General features: G+C 37.5%; 2 protein-coding genes across 6 annotated transcripts in view; one reads left to right on the top strand and one right to left on the bottom strand.

The window, feature by feature from the left end:
• LOC123759588 (maternal embryonic leucine zipper kinase) overlaps positions 1-27,991 on the bottom strand; it is a 134,955-nt gene that overhangs the window by 26,103 nt on the left and 80,861 nt on the right. The window lies entirely within an intron of this gene.
• LOC123759590 (lysophospholipase D GDPD1) lies at positions 4-27,770 on the top strand. 3 transcript variants are annotated; one of them, XR_006773058.2, is made up of 8 exons: positions 4-139; positions 1,450-1,492; positions 6,628-6,934; positions 7,587-7,676; positions 16,538-16,671; positions 16,903-17,017; positions 18,438-18,671; positions 22,267-27,770. XR_006773058.2 is itself a non-coding variant. In XM_045744700.2 (7 exons), the coding sequence occupies exons 1-7, from the start codon at positions 4-6 to the stop codon at positions 18,582-18,584; spliced, it is 972 nt and encodes a 323-aa protein (XP_045600656.1). In that variant the 3' UTR covers positions 18,585-22,051. The 3 variants fall into 3 exon arrangements, 1 of the variants encoding a protein (XP_045600656.1); XR_011225520.1 differs by lacking the exon at positions 22,267-27,770 and adding an exon at positions 19,748-22,051; XM_045744700.2 differs by lacking the exon at positions 22,267-27,770 and having other exon boundaries at positions 18,438-22,051.

The following is a 27,991-nucleotide window of genomic DNA, read 5'->3' as shown; positions in this document are numbered from 1 at the left end:
CCGATGATTATAGAGATGATATTTGCAGCCATTGTGGGCTGCTACGTCGTGTCGTCGTTCATACTGTTCAAGTTCCCGATGTTATTACACAAGAAAAAGGAGGTGAAGTTCGTGTGTCGGCACATTAGTCACCGGGGAGGTGAGTCAGGGCTGACCCGGGTCCGCAATGCAGTACTCTGTGGGGGGGGGGTGGGGGTGATCGAATTATTTACCTTTACCTGAATTTACCTGAGGGCCATTAATATTAGTGGCCTCGATGAGGACAGGACGCCGGTGGCTTGTCAAAGGTCCCCATTTGATCTTTTCCAGCTGAATTTTAAACTGTGATCGAATTATTTACCTTTACCTGAATTTACCTGAGGGCCACTAGTATTAGTGGCCCCTCAGGTAATGAGGACAGGAAGCCGGCAGCTTGTCAAAGGTTCCTCCCCACTCTCAGGAAGCTGGCAGCTTGTCAAAGGTCCTCCATTTGATCTTTTCCAGTTGAATTTTAAACTATGAAAGAATTATTTACCTTTACCTGAATTTACCTGAGGGCCACAAATATTAGTGGCCCCTCAGGTAATGAGGACAGGAAGCCGGCAGCTTGTCAGAGGTCTCCCCCTCCATTTGCCCCTAATGATCTTTTCCAGCTGAATTTTAAACTGTGCCTTGACACTCGACATTATATCTTTATCATTCATCTCTCATTAAGGGATCAGGTTTTTTGTTTTTAATTCGTATGTTGTTTAGATTTAAGTTGACTCCAAATGTATACAGTAAATGGGTTGTTTAATGTTGCATCTCAAGTTTTCTGCTGAGCTCTTTCTGCCTTTTTTTAAAGAAGGTGGTGACAGTTTCATATTTCCAGTCTAGGGGAACTATTCCTTGGTCCAGAGAGTTTCCAGAAAGGCGTTTCAATGGTAGAAACAGTTCATCTGCCTTTTCCTTTACAACTATGAATTCCATCCACACCTAGGGCTTTTGACTCCTGTAACTATGCAAGTGTGCAAGACCAACGGACTAGGCACACAGTGCAAGAGAATAAGGCCAGAAAGAACCAGGTATGCAACCTGATGCAATAGCATGCACCAAAGATACCTGTAAATGCAGGATCTACCTGTACAAACACATCACCGATACAAACATCGAGAAATGCCACCATGAGGTGCATGCACATAGAGGAAGTGGCACCCTGGTAGGCGATGGTGTGTTGGGCTATAGCTTCAGACCAGAGTTAAACTTGTGAAGCTATAGGAGCCCACTATATAAAGCAATTTCATTTCATTACATTCATCGCTTAACATTTGCTGCTGCGTATTTTATTTGGTAAGGAAAGTGGGGTGGCTGATTTCTGGATACCATGCAGATATCTGTAATACTGAGTACAGTATAGCTTTATTTTTCTGCTGTATTATATTGTTTATTATTATGATTTATGATTAATCTTAACATAGCCCTTTTTTTCAGGCGCTGGAGAAAATTATGAAAACACAATATCAGCATTCAGACAGTAAGTAAGAATTACAATGTCTACACACATGGCCATGCTGCTTTACTGCCCTCTGTTTTAGCCTTACCATGTATACTGTTCAGAATAGTCAAGTAGAATATGATCTAATAATTATGTTTGCTACATAAAACCTTCACCCACTCCACCTCCAAAATTATAAAGGCAAGTGTGGTATTTTTGTATTTTTTGGAGTCTGTGATATTATTGAAAATATAAGTTAGGCCTTTTTGCATACAGTACTGTACATTGAGTATATTTCAGTTCTTAATTTATACACTAATCTGGAAGTCATTAGGTATTTGGTCAATAGGTTTCCCCAATAAGAATGCCTCATATCATTCATAACATTCTTATTTACATCATAATAGAAGAACATGTTGTATGTATAAAAAAAAACATTGAAACCATACGATGGAATTGAAGGACTTCAGTATTTCCTCATTACAGTACTGTATTTTATTAGTTCCAATATTTGCAGTATTTGCTTAAAACTTTCAGCACTTACCGGTATGTAAAATAGTATGAAGAACATCTTTGGTGGCAGTCATTAGGATAATTTTGACACATTATTTGAGTGGAGGGAAGACTTAAGAGTGAGAATTTAACAATTAGCATACAGTAATTGATTTATTATTACAGTATTTATTTATTTATATACAAGAAGGTACATTGCATTGTGAGAGTACAAAACATTGCTGTTCTTACATTCTTGCAAAGTCACTAACATGCATAGCATTTCGGTCAGTTAAACCAAAATATCTGCTGTATATTTAGGGCGCCTGACAACTGGGTGGACAGCGTTTTGGATTTGTAGTCCTGAGGTTCCGGGTTCGATCCCCGGTAGAGGCGGAGACAAATGGGCAAAAAGTTTCTTTCATCCTGATGCCCCTGTTACCTAGCAGTAAATAGGTACCTGGGAGTTAGACAGCTGCTGCAGACTGTTTCCTGGGGAAGGGGGGGTAACAAAAAGGAGGCCTTGTCGAGAACTGGGTCGCGGGGACGCTAAGCCCCAAAATCATCTCGAGATAACCTCAAGATATACATGCACCATAATATCAAAGGATACTCGTAGGTATTAGTTGCAAACTATGTACTAGAAAGCTTTGCAATAGAGCCAGTTATGTTTTACTATATATACTGTACAGTATATCAGTACAGTATATTGCAAGACTTGTTACATATTTTATTCAGTTTTGTAGTGTGTGCATGCTTTACTGTTGTACTATGTGTACGTGTATATTTTTATCGTAATACCTGTAATAGTTAAGAGTTGAAAATTCTCTATAATTGCAGTTGATAGACATAATGTCATAGATGTGATGGTATCATATATACATATGCTTGGCATATCTCACCCCTTACACTAGTATATACACTTATCTGACTCCATCTGCACCATAACAACTACAACTAAAATTATGTAGCACAGTGTGACAGTTTATATTTGCATAAATAAGACTGCTGGCAATGCAGGCCAAGTAATGCCAAACTCTTCAATTCCCCCCCCCCCCCCCCCCACCTTCTATCAGAAAACTCACACTTCTCCAAAAATTCAAATTGGAAAATCCTTCTCTTCTCTTGTTAGGGAAGTTTTTCTAGGTCTGACAACTCAAGGGGGAGAAGGATCAGTGGAGATAAGACCATTATGTATAAAACATTGAGAGGAATAAACAAAATTGACAATTACAGTCTTTTTCATTTTAGGGAAAGTATGACTATACAGAAGCTTGAAATGCAAATGTTCTCAAGAAAAGCAAGACAATTTTCATACACAATGAGGGTGGTCAACATGTTGAATATGCTGGAAGTAGTAGTAGTAGTTTTAAGTTGCCTGCATCCACATCTTCAAAACTAATGAAAATCTTTGAGCACCATAACTTCTGCCAACATCAACAGGCAGGCACTCACCATTACAACCACTACCACAGCCACCACAACCATAAGAAGTGCAATAACCATGTTTAAACTAGGCCTACAACTTTTCAAGCACCACTACTGTAATCACCACAACAAACTATACCACCAGCATACAGATAGTACATTAGTACTTGCTGTACCACTTCTGAGAAGATTAGTGAATTCAGAATTATTTTGTAAATAGATTAGATTACTGGTTACATTATATAGGTAGGAGCTAGATAATCAGAAGATAAGTACATGAAAATTATCTCGACATCCTGACATTCAACCAACACTCGGACAACATACTAATCTCGTTACAATCTATACAACCCTGACTACAGGTTCTGAAAGTCATTACATTCAATATCTTCCACTCATCAGTTTAGGCTAACAGACAGGAACCCAGGAAAATGTTGTTGCATACCTTATTGGCAGCTATCCCATTGTGCTATACAGTATCTAAACCTTGTACGTGATCTTTTTCACTGCTTGGGTCTACTTTGTCAGTATCATCACATAAGTATCTGTGATTATTCATTGGTTATTAAGAAGTGATTCTGTCTCGCAAAAGCTGTTCGGCAGTGCTGCAAGCTGCAGCAACATGCAATACGCATGGTTGACCCATGATTGCTGTCATAGTACCGAGGCTCTTACACCAAAGATGGGTGCCCACGATTTTGTTCAAAGAAGGTCTCTGATCACGGGAGACTGGAAGAACAGGATGCGAGCCCCTTGTTTCCACAAGAGTTATAAAAAGAAGGCTAGGTCTAAAAGCATCCTTAGTTGTTCCTTATTATATCTGATAGTGGAGATATTATATAGTATTTGCAGACTTTGAATGACAGTAATGATAAGGCCTGTATAACCTTTTGAAAATATTTACAAGCCTACACCTGTGAATCACCTCTGTACATTTAGATAAACACAAATAAAGTTAATGTTATTAAAGTTGTAGTTGACCTAAGCAAAAGCCAGAAGTAATCTAAAATGAGTTTTCTCTAAACCCAAACTTGCAGCCATTATTATTTGTTGATCTCCTGGGTCTCGGCAGTTATTGTCATTTGCCAATTTTGTTTATTATTGCCCAATTTTTTAGCAATATAAATAGGGTTAATAATACTGCTGTAATAGATAGAATCTTGTTATGGGTCTTGGTTAAATCTATTATATTTGTTTTGTATGACTCCTAGAACACCAAGTGGGTACTATTGTAACATGAGGGAAGACACCCATTCCTGCCTCATCCTCAGAATTATTGTCATTCATTATAATTCAGTCACATTGTTGGCCAAAATGTGGGTCAGGTGAGGTCACAGAGGCGAGTGGCATTGGTTACCATTCAGCCGTTCATTGTGTTGAAAAATGCTCGCAACCACTCTGTTTCGTGTACTGTATGCCTCACTTGACATGATGGCCCAAGAGCCTCACCTGCTCAAGCATGTTTTTGCTGGTCATATGTTGATGGGGGAAACATCAGACAGTGGTGAGGGATTGTGGCAATAGTGGTTGTTGTGCATAGATTTTGTCATCCACACCCTCCACCTTGCCTACACTAAATTTGCTGTAGCCAATTTCACCCCCCTTAAACAGCAATCGGAGAACACTATATACATATCAGAGGTCCACAGTTGTTCAACATCCTCCCAGCAAGTATAAGAAATATTGCTGGAACAAATGTGGATGTCTTCAAGAGAAAACTGGATAGTTTTCTTCAAGAAGTGCCGGACTAATCGGGCTGTGGTGGATATGTGGGCCTGTAGGCCGCTCCAAGCAAAAGCCTGATGGACCAAGCTCTCAAATGTCAAGCCTGGCCCTGGGTTAAACTTGAGGAGCAGAAGAACTCCCAGAACCCCATCCAGATACAATCCAGAAGGAACCCTCAGACATTGATGCCTCCATGTCTCACAATTCCCTGCATAATACTGTAATTGGATTCACTGAGTATTACAATGGGACCACATTTTTGCAAATTTCCACCCACCATTATCCTGGTAGTGTCAGTATAAGTCCTTAGCAGCAGACACCTTTTTTTATAAACCAATAACAAAAAACTTTATTGTAATTGTCTGCAATAAAGTGATGCATTTTTATTAAAACACCATTATTCTACATTGCATGATATTTAATTATCCAGAATTAATTGTTTATCTGGAAATCTAGAGGTACCAGTTTATCCACATCATCGAGGTTACACTTTACAGTGATGTGTATTTTCATTACAAACATGGCAAAGCTGAGCACAGGTGGGCATCTGATGTAACGTTGATAGCCATGCATTCACTGTGAAGACTAAGAAAGTACAGAAAACTCGCCTGATTTTTCAAATGTGGGAAGTAGATTGACAGAGAACTCTGTTTACTGCAGGTAACCACCATACAACAGCCGACTTGATCTTCAGTATCTTAAATATTAACACCCGTAAAATGTCATCCACACTACCGTGGAAATATATATTTCATTCACCAGGGCTCTAGGAGACTTGTCAATAGAGCTTTGGCCTCACACACGCATGAGGTCCAGGGTTTGAGTCTCTAGAGCCCAGGTGAATGGCATTAACACCCATAATACAAGCTGGGCTCTGAACCTGGTTATTGAAACTTTCACAGGTGCATACTGTAGCCTACGGGTTAGGAGACTAATGCCTCTGCTGTAGTTCTTGCTCATTGTGTTATTCTTACACTAAGTTCATCTTTTTAAAATAAATTTCCAGTTATCTGGTACAGTATTTAATTTTCCATGTTTTGTGGTAAATTGTTCAAATCTATTCCATTTCCATATACAGTACTAATCTTTGTACAGTATAATCGTCATCAATTCTGGACCATTTGCATGCCTCAGCTTCTGCAATCTTGTGCGTGTCATCCATGGATATATCTGTTAGCCTTTTAACTTGCAATCTTGCAAACCCAATCATGGCTACAATTGCACTTCATCAATTCTACCCACCAAACTTTAAAAGTACAGTACTGAGCTGTATTTTTAATTTCTTCTTCACCAGTTGACATTCTCATATGTTCATCTTTCTTATTAGCATTTGTTTAAATTTCTTCTGCTTACCTAATCTGTTGATACATCCTGTACTCTCATACTGTACTGCCCAATTCTTGTCACTGTATTTATCTATACACTTTGATGCTTCTTCGAGCAAAACTTTGTTTTTCAGGCAGTATTTTACTGCCTGAAAATTAGTTTCATACTTGTATTTTACTGATTAAATTTCATGTCTCTTACAGTGCAGTTGATTTGGGAACAGACATGCTTGAACTTGACTGTCAGCTCACTAGAGACGGACAAGTGGTGGTGTCACATGACTCTGTCCTTGACATTCGTACAGAGTTGAAAGGAGCAATATCCGAGTACAATTATGCTGAGCTCCCTCCAATTAAAGAACAGATACCCATTGACTTCATGCCAGGCATAACATTCAGCAGTAATAATGAAGATCGGAGATTTCCCTTGTTGGAGGAAACTTTTCAGCACTTCCCAAACACACCAATTAACATCGATATCAAGATTGACAGCAATGAATTGATATCAAAAGTAAATATATTGTACTGTTCTCTTCAATTTTGTCTACTAAAAGTTACAAAAACCATTGTTTAAATATAAAAAATACATTATTGTTCATGTTCTGTTTAAATGTATGCACAAGCCATCCCTAAATGTATTGTACCAAGGAATGAATGACCAGCTTCCCAGGTTGAGCCAGCATCTCCTGATGGTGGGGAGGCGGAACTAGCAGCAGAATGACCGAATTACCGAGTGCCTCATTTTCTGTTTTAATTAATTTTGCCCTGTTGTATTCTGCTTTGTCTCACTCGACCTTTCTGATGATTATTTTCTCGGCTAGAGTGATCTAGTATTCTCTGCTCTCTGTGCCTCAATGAAAGGAAAGCAGGTTTTTGACCTTTGGTTTCCAGTAAGCTATTAATGACTCATAAGAACCTGGTGCAATTTGATAAGGCAGTCTATTCAGGCAGTTAGCAGCAGGGAGCCACCTTGGAGCCATCTCAGAAAACATTTTTGTTTTAAGCTGTAGTATTTATCAGGCTACATTCAAGATAGCGTGCACACATGGAATACTGTAGGTAGTTAGACTTCTTTAGCAAATTTGACTGTAGTTAAGAAAAATGTATGATAACCAATTTGCACATCTTTGTATATTTTTTGTTTTGATTTTTTTTTTTATCAGGTGAGCGAATTAGTGAAGAAATACCAGCGTGAGCACATCACAGTGTGGGGAAACATGAAGGATGTAGTAACACGAAAATGCTACAAGGAGGTTGGTGAATCGCACTGGTTTGCTTTTAATGCATGCTGATTAAATCAAAGCCAGCCTCAGCCACACACATAGCCGCTCAAATTTTTATTTATTTTTATATTTTTTCATGTGTTTCTACGTATTGTTCCGATTTTCTTAGTCCATTTAGAAAGTCATTTTGTATTTACCTACGTGGATGAGAGCTATGCTCGAGGTGCCCTGTCTTCCCAGCACTCATATAATGCTTTGAAACTTGCAAATCTGGTTACATGAATTGAAATGGAACTTAACAAATATTTTTGTTAATTGCATTATTTTGTACGATCTTTACTTATATTGTGCATCCAAACCATACCCAGTGTAACCTTATTTAAATGATGCTACTTTAGTATGAGTTCTTTGTGTATGTGAAGCTGGAGCATATGGTTTATGGACTACTTTATCTACACCAGAGTTATATGTAAAACTTGAACTGGCTTCAGAAGAAGCATCCAGACTTCCTGTGGATTCAGTGGAATCCCAGGTTGTATAACTTACACCATGTCGTGGTACCCTCCCACTCACGTTCACTCTGCCCTACACTAACACAGATATCCGCCCTTGTCCCCCTCTTATTCATAAATTAACGTAATTGGGCTAGAAAGCGTATTTTTTTATGTAACGAATATGAGTACTGTACATGCATTCTCCATTAAAGACAATGCAGGTACTATTTTGATGGAGAAATGTAGTGAAGGACAGTGTGTTGATGATGGTGATGCTGAGAATTTTTGTGTTCTTGCCATTTTTTAATTTTTAATATGTGCCCTATAGTTGGACAAACAATATACAGTACTTTGTATATTCTGTAGTTAAAACACTGGCAACTACTTGTTAGATCATTCTTGCCTTTGTCAATGTGCTTCTATAGCATCTCATAATCTTCCTGATTATCCTTAATAATTTTTGCATCAGCAGCAAACATTGATAGGAACTTGTAATGTGCACTGATCTGTATTCCTTCTGGATCACAACACTCTACTCTCGCTGTTTTTTTTTACAGCAGAAATACAAGAGTACAGATTACAAACACTGAGTACTCTTGCTGGTTAACCTAAACTGCATGCCGATGCTGTATCAAACACATTAAAGTTCTAGTTTACTGATGACTACCCTTTGATTTGGACTATTAAATATCGGTTGGCAAGCATAGACTTCATTATACTCTTTGTATTGCAAGTAATACCGAGGCACGATGGACTGGGGATTCGTTCCTTGAATGGCTTCAATAAATAATTCCGTTTATTGATTTTCATTTTATGTAATTACTATATTATTATTTAATGGAGATTAGAATTTTATTCATTTATTTATTACAAGTTTCTTAATGTTTGTGAGTATACATTCTGCTTTTTTGAGAGGTCCCCCCCCCCCCCCCCAGTAGCTCTCGCAGGTTAACACTGGTCTGGTCAAGTCTTGGAGATACGCACCAGGCCTCTTTAATACCCATCCTTGCCTACCTGGAGCCAGCACCATAACCTTACTTTATATGAGGCAAGGAAAGCTTGTGGGATCAGAAATCAAACCAAAACAAGACAGAGGGAAAAAACTACAGAAAGCATAAGTGCAAAAGAAAAAAAAAAAAGAGAGTAACTGCTTGAAGAAAATTAGTTACCCATGGGTAATGAGGCTAATGACCATTGCCGAAGAGTAAACAGCCTAAGTGTGATGCACCTAATAGCCACAGATTTGAGGAGGTTGGCCACCTGATAGCCATAGGTGACCAGAGCTGTCACCTGATGATGGTTGCATCATAGGGTGTCACCTTTAGGTTCATAACTTTCTTCAAGTAGTTGCTTGATTTGTTGTGCTTGTGTATTTTCTCTCTCGGTTTTGGATTATTCTTTAAACCATAAAGTCTCCCCCCCCCCACCTCATAAAGAGTGCACAATTTTGGGCTTGCCTACCGGTAGGCAAGGCTTGCCTGGGCCAGCAAGTAGCTTCGGACAGTAACGAGAGCTTCACCAGTAAAGGGCATTTCATTACATCCATCACTTTGATTTTAATTACAGTATTAATACAATGTGTAAAGATAAACCGTTATTGATTTTCAGGTACCTTAATGCATTTAATGTTGGTTCCAGACAATTTCATATTTTTAAGAATATACTATATGTATCTTTATCATTTTTATGCTTTCTACAGTATTAATAGTGAAATGCTCTTATGACTTTATTATTTTCAACTAATAAAAGGTCACTGGTGACTGATCTGGACACCTGCAATAGACTGACTGAATCACAGCACAACAGTCACAACATAGAAGTGAATGAACTAAGTAGGTCCAGTGTGTACATGTGCATATTGATTTGGTGCTTGCAACCTTGTATGGATGTTTTTTTTTTTTTTTTTTTTTTTTTTAATTGTTTCCGGTTACCAAGTAATGTCGCTCTCTTGCGCTTACCTGTATAAACAAAAGAAGCTTACATTTGCGAGTAATAATGTCATGATTAATCTTATGATGCTCCTACATTATCTACTTCTCAGCCCCTTAATTGATGATTTTCTTTGCCATGTCTATAGATTAATCAAATTCAGTAAAGGAATTAAGTTTATATTTTTTTATCAAAAAGTAATTATAATGAGATAATGAACAAATCCACAAGGGCCATGATGAGGGTTTGAACCTATGTCTGGGATGATTCCAGACACGCTTTAGTCGACTGAGCATGGTCAAAAGAATTGCAACCGGGTGTACTAGGCTAGCAAGTGCTGTTAGCACTCCCGGTTGCAATTCTTTTGACCATGTCGTGGCGCAGTCGACTAAGGCGCATCTGGAATCATTCCGGACGTAGGTTCGAACATTCATCATGGCCCTTGTGGATTTGTTTATTTGATGTATGAAGCCATTTTGATTTGTGTGTGTGTGTGTGTGTAATGGGATAAAATTTAATGCAGTGTGTTCTATTAAACATATCAGAAGGGCTGAGCGACTCCCAGTTTTAGCACGGGACCACTGGTCCAGATACTTTACTGTGTACTGTAACATAATACAGTAATAATACATAATTATTGTATTTTGATAGTGCCATAACCAATTATCCTATTTATGGGGACCATCTGCATATATACAGTGAGTTCAAATGAAATGATTCTTCCACATGATTAAATGCTTCATGTTCTATCATCTCCCGCCCCTCTGCCCCTCCCACTAAAATGTTTCTACCGCATATGATTCATGGTCATTATCCTGCGAGATATCTTCTGTAACATCCAGTTGTTTTTCGGCCGCCAAGCTGCTTGAAGTGCATGTAAGGGAATATTTATTCGCATTTCCTGATATTTCATTGACAAATCTGCCATGTTGCATCAAATATGGTACACACACATGCTTTAGTGCCAGATGAATGTTGGATAGTCTTGGTCAAATTTGCCAATTGAACACTTATGCTAGAGCCAGATGTATACAATTTAACTGCACCATAAAAATGGTTAAAGTGAATTGCCTCAAATATTGTGTAAATATGACTTGGGATTATGTAGTGCACATTACTGATTTAGTATTTTGTGGCTCCATGATGCTAGGGGAAACTGTATTGTTTATTATAGAGCAATTTTTGTTTTGGCAAATATTTCACCGATATTTAAACTATACAGTAATGCTTCAAATTTGGTTCTCTTGCTATGGTATATATAATATTCGATATTAATTAACCGCTCAACTGCAGGATACAACCAGGGAGGGTCTCGCTAATGATCCGAAAGCTGCACGACACAATCGGGGAGGTTTTAAAGCACCACATAACATTAAAAACTCCCGCAGGTACATGGGGTTGACCTCATTTTCCTCAAGAAAGTAATTATCAAAAGCAGGCACCAAATCGGGAAGGCTGTGTAGCACCATCAAGTGTGCGGAATATTCAAAGGGCGCTAAATATCACCAAGGATGCCAATACGAGAACAGAAACACATAAGGTGAACGATATCAAAAGTATCCAATTCGCCAAGAATTCTATCGAGGGATAAGCGACCGCGAGGGACGGTCGGAAAGCAAGACACACGCTCGTCCTGGAAGTCGGGACATTCAACAAGGATATGCACGACTATGCAGGCAAGTCCCTCTTATGTGCACGTAAGAGGGACAATGCAATTTGGACAATAAGGAGCAGGGTGGCTCTCCATTAAGTGACTGAGTTAAGCCAATTAAGACCGAGTTAGGAGCCAGTCAGTCAAGCAGACACCATGCTGGACTTGTGATCCTGTGGTCCCGGGTTCGATCCCAGGCGCCGGCAAGAAACAATGGGCAGAGTTTCTTTCACCCTATGCCCCTGTTACTTAGCAGTAAAATAGGTACCTGGGTGTTAGTCAGCTGTCACAGGCTGCTTCCTGAGGGTGGAGGCCTGGTCGAGGACCGGGCCGCGGGGACACTAAAGTCCCGAAATCATCTCAAGATCTCAAGCGTATATGGCCAATACGCATCCTCACCAGAGCTGTTTCCCATCACTGGTTATGGTGGTAGGAGGAAAGCCATGAGGACACACTACCCTTAAGAGTACGCAGTTTGTTACCAGTAACAGAAGACCAACAATACTGCCAACGGGTAAGGATGGAGGAATGAATAACTGGGTAAAAGTCAGAATATGGAATACCTTTGCCGGAGATGGGACAAGAACGGACAGCTTCCCTAGTGGCAGCATCCGCACACTGATTTAAAGAGATGCCAATATGGCTGGGAACCCAGCAAAACTCAACTTACTTAAATTTACTGGAAATATGAAACAGTCAATGCTGAATCTCGACGACCACTGGATGGACCGGATTAAAGGACCCCAAGAACCATGAGGGCACTTTGAGAGTCAACGACGACTACAAAGGAAGATTGATGACGAGAAAGCAGGAGACGAAGAACATATAGTACAGTATAGCATAAAATTCTGCTGTGAAGATGCTAGTCTCCGGAGGTAGGTGACACATATAAGTGCGGTCAAGAAAAACAACAGGGGTAGCCTACACTGTCCGCAGACTTAGACCCATTGGTGAAGATGGAAACGGAGTGGGAGTGCGAAGAAAAGTGCTCAAGGAAAAGGCGTTTCAGAACCATAGGAGTGTAATGGGTACGGGGTAATGGCTCTACCTTTCCGCTACCCTACCCTTAGTTGACTTATCTCAAAGACCCCCCGGTGCTCTAACTTTCAGCCCTCAGTCCACGCCTCGTGATCTTAGATGATTGACCGCCTTAGATGCTACAAACACGAAACTCTGTACTAAGCTTCTAGCAAACTCAAGGACCTTCACTTGCTGCCACCACCAAACCAAAAACGATCTTAAAGATTAATTAATTGGAGTTTGGACCAATTAATTAACCATTAAACCCTTGATGTGGGTTATCCCCAATTAAGTGGAAAGGGAGGCATGACTTTACGTAAAGTGAATTCAATAGTAAATTAAGGGGATACATCAGACTTTAAAATGGACTAGGCTTGCTCGCAATATGAATATCGACTTAGCCCAATAAAACAAAAACAGACTCGTGGAGACCACGGCAAAGACAATCATATTTAATATTGGAAAACTCAAAAATACTATTAATTTAAAACAAAATTTATTGAAACAAAACTATCAAAAATGGAAATAAAAAGAAACACTCCCTAAACTTTAACACTTCCTAACTGAAATATTTCCTAAGAGGCCAAATGAGTGAGAATTAACTGTACCCAAAACTCTGCAGTACTTTACCATAAATTTGAATTCCAGCTGATGCTGTTCTGGTCTTTGGGGAGGTGATGGTTGTTCTCCCAGTTGCTGCCCAAACCACACTGAATAGCCTGTCCTGTGCTAATGACCGAGGCTACCTAATATTACTCCGCCTGGTTATTAATTACCAAGCAGGGTAAATTTGAACAAACTAATCTTCATTTACTGGCCAACCCAGATGGTTGACTTCTTATTGAATCTGATGGTAATTCTATAGAAATCTTGGGGAAAGGCTATTTCCAGTTACAATATTGAATAGTGATCTGAATTTATACTTTATGAATTAATAATATGGGAGGCTGTGGTCATACCCTAGCCGCCTAACCCTTGACCCGGCTACGTCATGGGGGACTAGTTTCACAGCCCACCTTACTCTACATGATGTCACTTTCTCTGTGACCATATACGAACCCTGATCTTTACTCTACAATCGTGTTAACCTTTTTATGTTAAAATGTGTTATCTTACTTTTTCATGGAAATGGAATATTACATAACCCATTTTTGCCATCACAATGTCCCGTTTTTGTCTCGAGGAAATATGGTCAGCCTAACCATGAAGAAACATACAGAAGAGAGTTTTTAAAAATACAGTATAGAGTACACGTACAGTATTGATTTTTTCTTGTACAGCAATGCAAATAAAGATGTTTTGCACTTCAGTAATATTCTTCTATGATGAAAAGGATGCACTTTCTAAGGCCTGATGCAAATTATAATACTGGACAGCATATGTAAGACCATCTGCATCTATACTTTTGATGTCTTGTTTCCTCTGGGAACTCGTCATACAGGAAGTTCCACACGTAGAATCTTACCAAGACATTTATTATGTCTGAAGTATTAATTTAAGTATGCTTGGAGGAAACCTGAAAAAAAAATTCAAAGAATTCTACAGTACTACTGAGCTCATTCAATATGTACTAAAAAAAAATTAAAGTGACGTCTGTAATTTAAAAATTTAACGTAATCCAAATTAATTCTAGATCAAATTTCTGTCTGCTCAACTTTTGTTAAATATTTGAATTACCGATATGTTTGCTGAATGAAAAACTAAATTTTTTTTCTTGACTTTCTCAGTAAAAATTCAGCCAACTACAATGTCCGACTAAATTGAATGTGGGTGGACTCCCGTATAATTTGGATTATCGTGTGTATACATTACCGAGTTTTGTGAGAAAAAAAGACTGCCCTTGGCAAGTGCTCACAATTGACAAAATAGAAATGAAGAAATTTATGAAAGAAAAATATCAGTAGGGAGTTAAAAAAAAAAAAAAAAAAAGTGACAGTAATATGTTATTGAGTTAGCAGTGTGAAGGTAGAACATTTTAAGTAGACTACCAACTTTGAGTTATACAGTATGTCCTTTGATAAAATATTTTGGGGAATCCAAAAAAAAGAATCCACTTTTGTTCTTTGGATATCTCTCGCCTTATGTTTTTCTTCTCTTAGCATCATGAATGATATCTGGTAACGTATGAATATTCTGTGACACGGAGGTGCTATACAGCTTTTCAGTCTTGGTGCTATTTTTTTATATAATTACAAATTCTACTTAACATACCGCACTGCCAAATGGCACTCTGCAATGTAACAACACTAAAATAATTAAATAAGGAACCCTTCCTTTTATTTCTCCAACCATGGGCAATGAAGGTCTCTGATCCATATGTTTAATAATGCATATTATAAATGTGTGATTTGTGCAAGTTTGCCTAACACTAGATGGATATTATGGCTTTTTGTTTGTCTGACTGCTTGTTCCTATTCAAAGTAATTCAGAAACCGGTTTGCATTTTTGGTTAATAACAAGTAACTTTATTAATGAACTTTACTAAATTACTGATTTTAATTTTTACAATCCTCTCGTTTTATTTTCTTGATTACTGTCTATACCTGTGATGCCTTGTTTTCACTTGGTAGGGGGAAGGGGTCACTTAATGCCTTCAAATACTGTATTATCGTCTCGAAGGAGCACTTGAGTAATTTTGCATTAAGTATTATATATTTTGGCTGCGTTAAGTGAAGCATGCACACCCTGGCTTGCATTTAATAATAATAAATGTGTGTGAAAAAATGAGAATATCCTTAGCATGCAGATGCAAGTGAGAAAGAATGAAAGCAACAGGAAACTATAATTATAAAGCAAAAGAAGACAAAGAATATGGAACTTGTTGAAAGTGGAACGTGTAGGTGAAGTAAATGGTAGTGGTGCTATAATGTGGTTGTTCCCAAAATTTAGAATCATTATTGGAGAAGCAAATATCCACTGTTTCCTCTATGGAAATACTTCCTCACTGACCAACACCAACTGGCCTATATACTCTCAATATATATAAATATCATTTTTATATTATATTTTTATTGCAGTATGTAGTGATATTGAATTCCCAGGTATATATAAACACTTGTCTTTGGGGCAGGACTTTTTTTTTTTTTTAAAGAAACTTACTACTGTATTATGCCATAGTGTTTGAATGAAGGTGAAGGAAAGACACAATGTGTGTGTATTAAAAACTAAATTTTTACATGTAACCTACATCCTTTCTCAAGGTACTGTATACAACTTATTGTATACAGAACCTTGAGAAAGGGTGTAGGTTTCGTTCAAAAATTCAGAAACATGAAAATATTTTGGTTGGTAACTGGGCTGTTGACTTCTGGAGGAAAAATTACCGTGTTAACATAATATACTTGGAATCACTGAATTGCTTCCAAACATTTTCATCCACTTACACATATTGGATCTTTCCTTCTCCTTCCATGATTTTGTTCTTAGTTAGTTTGAAAATAAAATACAATATGCAAAGAATTTTCCACATTTCTCCAACTTTGTCTGACAGAAGTTGGGTTGTATATTTTATTGATCCTGTATTTCAACCGATTTAATAGTATTTTAGTTTTGCAATACAGCATGGGCCCCACAATTTTAGCAATGCTTATAATACCATTTTACAGTTCTCTGTTCTATTACGGCAGTTGTTTTACTAGTCTTCCACATTATTCCTTAGTATTACTGATCAGTATTATTGATCACAGATAAACCTCTGTGTAATATTCAAAATTAGAACAGCATTTACCATACATCTTTGCTGACTGAAATCACAAAATTTAATAAATTAATATATCTTCTATTGTAACTTTTTGCAGAACCCAAATGTGTGCCTGCTCTTCAGTGCTCGACGAGTGTGCCTCATGCTGGTGCAGCTTTACACAGGGATCTTGCCTTTTATGCCACTCAAAGAAACCCACTTAGAAATTTTTATGCCAGTCCATATGGTTAAGTGAGTACAGAAATCCATAGTATACAATGATAACAATCAATACATTAGTGTTAGAATGTGAAGCTCCCTTAATCTAAAGAGCTGTAACGTATTATTTGTTTTTCAAATGAGGATTTTTACCATTATGTATTGTTCCGTCTTTGAATTTTAAGAGCGTGTCAAACTATAGAGGGGGGTACACGTAGAATATAAATACAAGCCAGAGTTATATAAAATTGATCATCTTTGCAGGATATATGGAAGTCACTTTGAGTGTAAATGGTGGCACACGTTGATAGCCAAGATTGCCAATGTGTTACTCATCAGGCGGTCGTTGTTTGAGCACCTTTCTAAGCGAGGGGTCCAGGTAATACAATTTGTTTTATGACCAAATAGAAACAAATTAAGTCCTCATATTTTTAGTTGCTTGTTGAAAGTTGAACTAATTTATTTAAATATTATAAATATATTTGTAATCTCTTCAGTTTTTTATTTTAATCTCTAGTGATTTGGTGTTATTTTCCTTTGCCATACTATACTGCATTTTGAATTTTCTGAAGCTATCTTGCTGAAATTGCTGTATGCTAAAAGATCACATCAGTTGTGAAAGTTGTCTGGCCTACCAGAGACCAGAGCTAGAACCTGGCCCCTTTTTCACAGAGGCACAGGAAGTAAGTGACAGTTTGCCACCTCACCAGGAAAGCATTCGAAAAGTCAGTGAAGCTTTACAGACAACTGGATGGTTCACAGAAAATGAAGCCTTGAAACTACCAAATGCCTCCACAGACAACTCGCACAGAACAAGGTATTCACTCAAACTACCTCAAAACTCATTAGTACCGATCACCATCACAAGGCAGCCTGGCCCCAGCCTGAGGATGGGGAGCTAATGAATTTACCTTCTCAGTTCAAAAGGTGGGAAGACATAATGTATATTAAAGTATAATAAGAGAGCATTTATGAGAACTTGCTGCAAGTGCTGACCCAACACTCTCAGAAGTTGGGTCAGCACCAAGGGCACATCATTTAACATAAGCACACAGTCCACAGACTTTCTTTCCATCAAGAAACCTCACAGGAAAAAAAGTTTCTTGTGCTGCCTAGAAACCAGGAATCCCGAGACAAGTCGACTTTTAGCAGGAAGCCTGAAACTTCTCAGAGCAGGTATCTCTGGAGATGTGTAGAGAAATGCAAGCCAGCCCCAAGGAAGGTAATTGTAACCACTGTAAAAATGCCAGGACACACAATGTTAGTGGAATAACAATCATAAACTACAAAATATTATCAAATTGATGGCCCTGACCAAACAAAAGTACCAGGAAAAGCAGGTGCTAGACCCAGCAGGGCTGCAGGGGCTGGATTGATGATACCAAGTGAAGGAGCAAAGTGAACAAAATCTCAAGTAACCTGAGTTACCATCTGGTGGCAGTCAAGTGCATCAAAGGCAGGGTATTTAAAAATGAAAAGTCATTTGCCCTGGTTACCTAGGGATGCCTAATTACCCTTTAGCAATTACTTATTCTGTTGCATATAAGCTTTCAAGCATTTGGCCTTTGTTTATGAGGATGGGCTGCAGTAGGTGATTTATGGTCTTAGAGGCTTAGTGTGTTGAGCTAAGGCATGGTAGTACCAGGGATAGGTTTGGGGAAAGGGGCCCACTGAAGAGTCCCTCCCAGAAATATCCACATGTTTCTTCTAATGTATTTACACACAAAATATGCATCTGCCAATACTGTCCCCATGTTTATCAGTATTGTATAAATTGATATTTAAATATTTCCCCACAGACTTATCTCTGGGTAATGAACACAGAGGAAGATTTCCGCTGTGCCTTTGAAACTGGAGCCACTGGCGTTATGACCGACTACCCCACCAAACTGAAAGCATTCCTGGAGCAAAACCCACAGTATTGTCACGATCACAAACTCAGCTAAATGCGGCTGTGGCCAAGTTATCCCACAAATAGCGGACCATCTTGGGGGTTTGGGCCCCGTGTGTAAGGACTTGTTCCTCCTCACACAGTAAGTTATCCGGGGGGATTGTGACAGGTATGGGCATCATTGTTCATATCATTTATTCATTCTAATCATCCCTGTAATATAACATTTTAATTCTTAGATACAGTTAAGAATTTCTGTTGACTTGGTTCACTGCTCTCATTACTCAGTATTTATAATACAAAATTTTAATCACTAATTAATTAAAGACACTTCATACAAAGAATGATGTTTTTTACATAAAAATAAGAATGTATATATTTTATTAATAAAAATCTATCTTAGATACTCATCGAAGAATCCTTGACAAAAAAACAGTGAGCAGTGAACCATTGTATAGACTTGTATCGAGATTATTTTAATGAGATTTTTTTGCAAATTTAGATTTGCTATGTGCATGTTAGCACTGCTATAAATTATGAAATGCAAATGCTCAAACACTTTACTGCTCGTATTGCAGTTTTAAGTAGAAAACAGAATGGGCTTTATTATATCAAATACTGTCTAATTGGCCCTTTTAAACTTTAGTCATTTTTAGCTCAAAAGAAGCAAATATTAATATGGATTTGAGATGGGAAGTTCATCTATTATTTAGATTTATACTGCCTTACTTTTTTAGGGGGTAGGGTGGTATTAGGGGTATGAATCTTTTTATAGTTTTCAACAGTTAAATCTCATCCTGCAAGTAATTTATTAAATGCTTATATTTGATTAAAAGCCAGCATTTATTTCTAGTCTGACTTTGTTATATTTGTGCATGAAAAATGTTTCATCAGTATTATCTGACTTTATTTGCCTAACAATATTTTTTGTAGGTTAATAAATGATACAGTTATTTATAGGATGCTTGACCAGTTTTAGTACTGTAAATCAAGGAGAAAAAATCGGTAGCCAGCTTTATTTTCAGCTTTAAAGTCGATTACATAGAATTTGCTAAAATATCGTAGTCTAGAGCCAAGTACATAACCCAAAATATCTCATCAGTCCTGTTAGCACCCTTTTTTAATGAACAAATTAATGTGAGCTGCTTTTATTTTTCTTCTAAAAGTGTATCCTGTCCAAGCACTAATTTACTGTATCTTAACATTCATATTCCACAGAAAAATTGCATATCACTTTGAAAATATTAAAAGAACATGGCACTGAAAAGCGCTTGGTGTTGAAGGTAAGATGATATACAAGAAACATACTATTGGTATAACCATCTGGTTGTTTACACGATTGAAGACAAAGTTATCTTCGGACAAAAGTACTCAATACAAGCAAAATGAACTAGTTTGGTAAGGAGGCATATATCTTAAGCAGGTGATGAGTCACAATAACGTGGCTGAAGTATGTTGACCAGACCACACACTAGAAAGTGAAGGGATGACGACGTTTCGGTCTGTTCTGGACCATTCTCAAGTCGATTGTCCACAATCGACTTGAGAATAGTCCAGGACGGACCGAAACGTCATTGTCCCTTCGCTTTCTAGTGTGTGGTCTGGTCAATGCATATATCTTAATATTCAAATTTGTTTGAGTAAAGTGTAGAATGCTCAAAATGAATAACAATGACCAAAGCAGTATACTGTACAGGTAAACTGCATGTTGTGTATAAGCACGAAGTGTAGCCCTCAAGAGAAAGACTATTGGCTCACAGTGTATAGTTTAATTGTTATTTATGAAACCTCACATATAATAATAATTATATATGAAGAGTATGTTGTTGATATCGTATTTCATAGAGTATATTTCTGGGACTTCTGACGCCTGGTGAAGTCTTGAGCATACATGCCAAGCTTGATGAAGATCAGCTTAAAACTGTCCAGTACAACTTTCCTTGATAATTTAACTATAACAGACTTCGCAGCCATTGGTTATGCTAAGCTGTGCCAGATCCTATTACATAATACATTTGTTTTATCAATATTTTCATGTCCTTTTTAAGTGTGTTACACCAAAGAGGATATGAAAAAAGACAAAAGAGGACAACAAATATTAACACCTGGTAATAGGTACCAAGATCTGGGCCAGTGGCCTATAGGTTCCCATGCCTGCTTTAAGCCATGCACTCCTTATCCATGGTGCCTTGAAAGTGTATGTCAGATAACCCAACTTGGTTAAAAGTGGATAAACGCTGAAAATAGACGATTTGGCGTCGATGAGCCAGTTGTGATATGCACTGAAAAACATCTGTTTTAAGAATGCACAGAATCCTGAGGATGCTTGGTCAGGTTTGCTTATGATCTACACGTGAAGCACCATTAATACCAATTACTTTTTATGACATGTTTGTCCTTTAGGCACATATGGCAAAATCAAAATGTATCATGTTTTTTTAATTTAAACATAGCGTACATAAAAATATAACACCTAGTTGCGAAAGCAAACTTGTCATATACAGTATTGGAAACGCTATATGGATGATGAGTTCCTGTTGGCATCCTAATTGACTTAATTATAATTACCAAACACATGGCAGAAAGAAAACATCTTGTGTGGGTTCTTGGTAGAACTATGGGAAAATGTTTAATATGGTAATGGCATGCATGGAGTTTTTAATTTGTGAAACATTTCCAATTCTTAGCCGATTTTCAGTTCCCAGCTCATTACATGCGTTTTATATCATATGTCCTTTGTTATACCCAGTAAGAAGGCTGATCAGAAAATAGTTTTTTCTGTAATTGTGCAGAGACTGGTAGTCAAGTTGATATATATGACCAAATTGACAAAAATCTATTTTTAATTTAAAATGTAATTATTTTATTTTTAATATTGTGCACAAAAGAATATGCTAATATCGCCATAGTTTACCTTTTACTAAACATATTACCTTTAGTATCGAATACACTCCGACAAGCGCGCGCGCACACACACACACACACAGACAGTAGCAGATAGATGTTATGGCTTTTGCATGGGAAGATCCTTTGTACCAAATCTACTTAGCTTTTATGATAGTCACAGAGATATTACGGTAGACTTGGTTGGGTTAATTGCATTCATCTGGGCCTAAAATAAAGGCTTTTTGACAATCTGACAAGAGGCTGCTCTGAAAATTAAAACATACTGGTTGGGATGAAACAGAAATTCAAACACAAATAGATGAGAGCATGAGAAAGACCAGACCGGAGAAATGTCACTAGCAGAGTACTATAACATTCACTTCTTGCATAAGTACAGGTAATGTTCATTGTCTATACAGTATAAACAATCTATCAGAGGGGATTCAGAGTTACATAAATATGTTTGCAGATAATATTTAGTTACTAGAAAGAGTAAAATATTTAGATGACTCCCATGCCCAACAAAGTAACATTGACAAAATAAGTGAGTGGAGCAACACAGCAAATGGAATTCAAATTAAATGAATGTGGAATAAGGGAAAACAAGCGACACTCAATGTATAAATTATGTAAAAAGATATAAAGAATTCTGACAAATAAAGAGGTCTAATGGTGGTTCTAGATAGTAAACTGTCACCAAAGGATCAATCTAAGGTGGTGTGAGAGGAACCTATGCTGCACAAATAAATTTTAAAATACTTGACATTTCTAAGACCAAATGAGAATATGCAGCAGTTGTGGTGTTCCATATTTCAAGAAGCACATTAATAAACTAGAATGTTTATTTTCAGAACATAGAGGGAAAAAAAGAGAGATGATATGATCACACAAAATAGTGACAAGTTTACACAATTGACTAGGAGGAATTTTTGGAAATTAGCAACTTCAAAAACAAGTGACCATAGATTCAAGCTGAGGAAACAAGGTCTCTTCTTGCAAACAAAGTGCTTTGGGCTGGAATAACTGAAGTGAAAATCTGGTGGATGTCAAAAACATCAGTAGTTTCAAAGTGTCACACGACAAAAGACGGGACACCCCGAGTCCCATTTTATCCTGTAACTGTACTTAGGTAATTACACAAACACACAGCACATACAGTACACTGTTCTAGCACTCAATTGTATTTATAGCACAACTATAAATGACACACACACACACACACAGTGTGTCATTTAACTCACAGTTAAATGACTATTTTTAACTGGAACTTCCAGTTGGTTTTGCCGCAGGTTTGAACCCGGCTGGGCCTGGTCTGAGACACCAGGTCATCTTCCCCATGTTTGCCTCTGGCAGCATTGGTTCAGTTGTCCTTTCACATACATTTTGAGGTGGCAAGTGCTTGGATAACTTTTTAGCACATATCGATCTGTTGCACAGCAGTCTGATTTTTACCTACATGGTTTATCCTCTGATTACAGTTTGGCTTAGAGTGCTGTGCCTTTTTTCTCCAATGAAATCCCCTTTGCTACTCTCAGGATGGTTGCTCTCCAACAGCATCTGTCATCACTTAAACTCTTTTTGGGGTTTGGTTCTGTGGCACCTTCCCTCCACCCATTCTCGACCTAGTTAGATGCCTTGGATCTTGGCTTGGGGGGTTTGTGACCAGCACTTGCCATGTGGAGCCTGGTGGGGAGCCTAAGGCTTACAGTAAAGGTATCTTAGTGGGTATCTCAGGAAGCCATTGAAGGGACCCACCAGAAAGAGGCCTTTCGTTACATTAAACACTGGATTTTGTTTAACCTTTCTGTGTCTTATTACTTATGCACTTCCATTTTTATTTTGAATATTTTCTATTGCCACTAAATTTGTAAATATTATTTAACAAATACAAGTGAGCATTTTTAAATAGTTTTGGGCACAATTCTTTGAGGCATTGTTTTTGGCATGAGTGTTTACTAATAAATTATAAAAAATCTTGTATAGGTTTTTAGCCAAGCTTAAATGAATTGAGATAGGTAATCTCACACACACACACACAAAGTGTAATTGCCTAGTGTGTATGTAATTACCTAGCACCTATTACCTAGTGTGTGTGTGTGTGTGTGTGTGTTTAGGAGACTACTTGGTTGTAATATTTGTTGATTACAATTTAATTTTCCATTTTGAAGTAAAATTTCAGTTTTATGGTTGAAGATAAAATGTGTGTGGTGGATATTTGTGCAAGTTTGCCACAAACCTAGAATTACAAACCGTTTTGTCATGGCAAACACTGGTATAACAACAATAATAAAGTATGAATATTCACCAAGAATGATACAGTAATTGAACTGGGACGAGCATTTGTGGAAGATAGTAGACCACCTATTCTAAATGCTCTATAAGCAGGGGGTAAGGAAGACTTTAATCCTAAATATTGAAAAATTCAGTGCCTAATTACACTGCAAGTAGGTAGCAAACTTTGTTTACACAGGCTTGGCAAAGGTGATATTCTTAAACACAAATTTTCCTACTCAGAAGGCATTTATTCTTCCAGAAACTCCACACCTCAGAAAATTCACTTTGAGGATATAACTAGTAAACTTAAAATATTTGCATTTGATTTTCATCAATTGACAGACATATATTTAATCTGGAATTTCTGAAGATAATACTCTGAGGTAAATGCGTGTGTAGTTGGTTTACATAGGTTTAATTATTGGGAGATAACGACTTCGTTTCATTGTGTATACAATTGGTGTTTATGACACGAGCATGAAGTTGTCCATTGGATGCTATTAGTTTGTCACTGTACGAATGTCATATTGCACAAATTTTTTGTGTGTGTATTACTGCAGGAAAAACAGCATTGAAGATAAACTTTCAAATGCCTGCTCATAACTCATATCTGGGTTTCATCCCTTGAATCCTCACAAAAAACTATTATATATTTTGCTACACGGGTGTAACTAACATATTTATCAGCAAGCTGTTAATTATTATTTCATACATAACAATCAAAATATAAATCCATGAAATTTTTAAATAATTTATCTTTTGTTTCTTTTAAGCCAGTCTAAGTAAATAGGGTCAAGATACCCTAAATTACTCTAAGAAACACGATCATATTATAAAACCCTCCTAACAGGCTGTAGTTGCAATTATTTATAAAAGGTACATTGAATGTAAGAGATTGTATACATGTACTGAATTGACAGCTTGATATAATCATTTAAGTTTAACCACAAAAAACTTTTTAACATTTACAAAGTGTCCATGAGAAAAAAGTATAAATAATATTTTACAGTCTCCTGATAATGGCATTAGTTAAACCACAACACTCAAATAACACTTAGATATATGGAGATCTTTCCGTCCCGACCACGACGTTCTCGCTTAAGTTTGTATTTATGCGCTTTAAATTATATTTTTGTTATTTATTTATACTATAGTTCCTATTATAGTTTTAATTGAAATACTCATCAAAGTATGTATTTAAATAATTATTAACCATTTATTGAAATTTACAAATGTCTTGATGAAATGTCCAATTGAATGGTCAATTTTCAAATATCCTAGGTAGCACTGTACTCTTAATTCAAGTTGACTGTGAAATAAAATTATGTATTGTTTGGAGCTTCATTAGTGAGATTTGTCTCACTATTTATACATTTTAAGTGGATAATGGAACATATACACAGAAATCACAATAGCATGATGCAGCAAATGAACAAAGGTGCGTCTGGGAATCCTCTCGGACATAGGTTCGAATCCTTATCACGGCACTTGTGGATTTGTTCAATGCAACATTATATTTCTTGTATGTGCTGTTGAATTTTATTGCTCATTATTAAGATATTTATCAGAAGGTTTGAAAAAAAGGGGGATATATTATAAATTACTTAATGCTTTTGTTTTTATACAAACTGAAATTTTCTGTAAGCTCTCTAGAGCAATAATTATAAAAAGTTAGGAAGAAAAACATGTCATTATACTCAAAAATAGAAGGTGTAAACTGAGATTTTGTGATTGTATAATTGTTACAAAGTGAGGATTTACACTTGTATGTTCCTCAGTAATGTGTATGTAATGATCTACATAAATAACAGCAATATCACTTACTAATATGCTGAAATTTATTGGTTTATGCATATGTAAATGGAAGATATCGAGTCACATTACATAGCATAGACACCTGCTAGATACACTACTGTATATCCATAATTTGAGATTAAGCTGGACTACTTAATGCACTCTTATTACATTTAAATTAACATATTTTCAAAGCGAGATAAGATGTACTTGTATAGAGTCCACTTAGTGTCTAGAACGTTCAGTTTTCCAAGACTGTATGCGTGTGTCTTACAAAAATCACAAAAAAATAACTTTTCTGATCATCGATATAAGAGGTTATATTTAATTTTTGTTCTTATGTTTTATGGAGGATGTATGGTATTAATCTGTTGAATGACATGGAGTTAGACTCCCTGAGAGGTGCATTGTAAAAAAAAAAACACACAACTGGACACCAGTGCCCCAGAAACTGAAGCATCATTATCTAGCCACCAAAACCATCATGTATGGTACCTGTATCTCGACATTAAAGTCACCAATGCTACCATGCTATCTTGCACCATTATTATTAGATTTTAAACACTTGCTTTCAAACTAGTGTATCTTGTGTTGCCCAAACCACACACTAGAGTGTGAAGAGACGACGACGTTTCGGACCGTCCTGGACTATTATCAAATCGATTGAAACGTCGTCGTCTCTTCACTTTCTAGTGTGTGTGGTTTGATCAACATTTTTCAGCCACGTTACTGTGACTCCTCATCTGCATCGTGTACCTTGTGAAACACCATTATACGACAGAGTACTGGGAAGACAGGACACCATATCTTGAGGTTATCCCGAGATGATTTCGGGGCTTTTGGTGTTCCCGTGACCCGGTCTTTGACCAGGCCTCCACCCCCAGGAAGCAGCCCGGGACAGCTGACTAACTCCCAGGTACCTGTTTACTGGTAGGTAACAGGGGCATCAGGGTGAAAGAAACTCTGCCCATTGTTTCTCGCTGGTGCCCAGGATCGAACCCGGGACCACAGGATCACGCGTCCAGTGTTCTGTTCGCTCAGCCGCCTGCTCCCTTCATACCATACTATGAGCATAGGTCTCATCCTGTAACACCACTTCGGTAATTACAAGGAACAAACGAGCTACTAAACACAGCTGGAGCTACAGTTCAACTATGGGTGGGCAGGGAAGGGACATCAGATACTCATTTTTGTAAAGCTACTTGTGCAGTATTACCTCGTTAACCCTTTGGCTTCATAGTTAAATGTTTGGGCCATTTGTTTGGAGGACAGATTACATGCAGAACCACTGCCAACACTGCTCATCAGCATTTAAAATATAAATAAGCACATTATTTAACTTGTTGGTAATTGTCATCAGTTACCATTTACACCCAGGCTCAACTCTACTCGAGACAAGCTCCAGTTCTCAGGGATATAATCCAACGTATCAAAACAGTCAAGCAATTGTTATATTTATGGGGACATGCATTGACTGCTGCAGTTAAACAGTTTTTTGACAAATTACTTGTACTGTACTGACATATATCACCACCCTACTACACCCACACACAGCAACAGGGATCAACAAAATTGATAGAAGAATTTTTGAAACCTAAAACTTCAAAAACAAGGTCATATATTTAAGCGCTCTCAAAAAAGTTGCAGAAATAACACTGGAAAGTTCACTTTTGCAGAGTGGTATTCGCTTGGAACAAGTTGACTGAAAAGGTGTAGGCTAAAACTGTTAGTAGTTTCAAAACATTATATGACAGTGCTGGGAAGATGATACACCACAAGCATAGCTCTTGTCCTGTAACATCACTTAGGTAATTACACACTTACATTTTGTAGTGAAGACAAAGAATTCAGTAATCGAGACGCACTGGTGTCCAGACACGTGTTTAGGCCTCATTTTACATTACATAGGTCTAACTACTGTAACCCCACTGTTATGTATTTCAGCTCTTATTATATTGTATACTTATTACATTTGTTTATACGTTGTTACGACCCTGGGTTCTCCAGTGGAAACCAGAGGTCAAAACTTGAGCTATTAAACTTTCTGATAGTACAGTTGAGTTCATCACGAACGGCAATTGTTTGTATCTTCCCTGCCAGACGTAAGACTATTATTGTTTCTCGAAGAGCATTTAAAGACTGAGCTGGGGGTTGATTATTAAATAATAACATAGGCACCAACTTTGCTTACTAATACTTTCTAATCATTTGTAAAGTAACAATACGTTGCATAGGGGAAGATCTTTAATGTGCTTAGCTGCACGATCAATTAGGCTCCTTCCGGCACCACGACATGAGGGAGACTAGCTGGTCGCTAGGAGTTTTCTTCTCTGGCTGGCGTTCGTGCGGATGAGACCTACTCTGTGGCTGCACCCCTACTCTTCTCCCTTCTCCTCTTACTTATTTCCCTTACCTGAAGTTCCTGTACCCTTAAGTTAAGTACGGGGCATTATTAAGTGTACCTACTCTGGTAGTAACGATTGGTGAGACCTGGGGGTAGTATTTGCC

This window comes from Procambarus clarkii, chromosome 8 (genome assembly GCF_040958095.1).
Source record: "Procambarus clarkii isolate CNS0578487 chromosome 8, FALCON_Pclarkii_2.0, whole genome shotgun sequence".
In the NCBI taxonomy this organism is placed as follows: Eukaryota; Metazoa; Arthropoda; class Malacostraca; order Decapoda; family Cambaridae; genus Procambarus; species Procambarus clarkii.
Note: the sequence above shows the minus strand (reverse complement) of the source record. Positions and strands in the feature narration are given on the sequence as shown.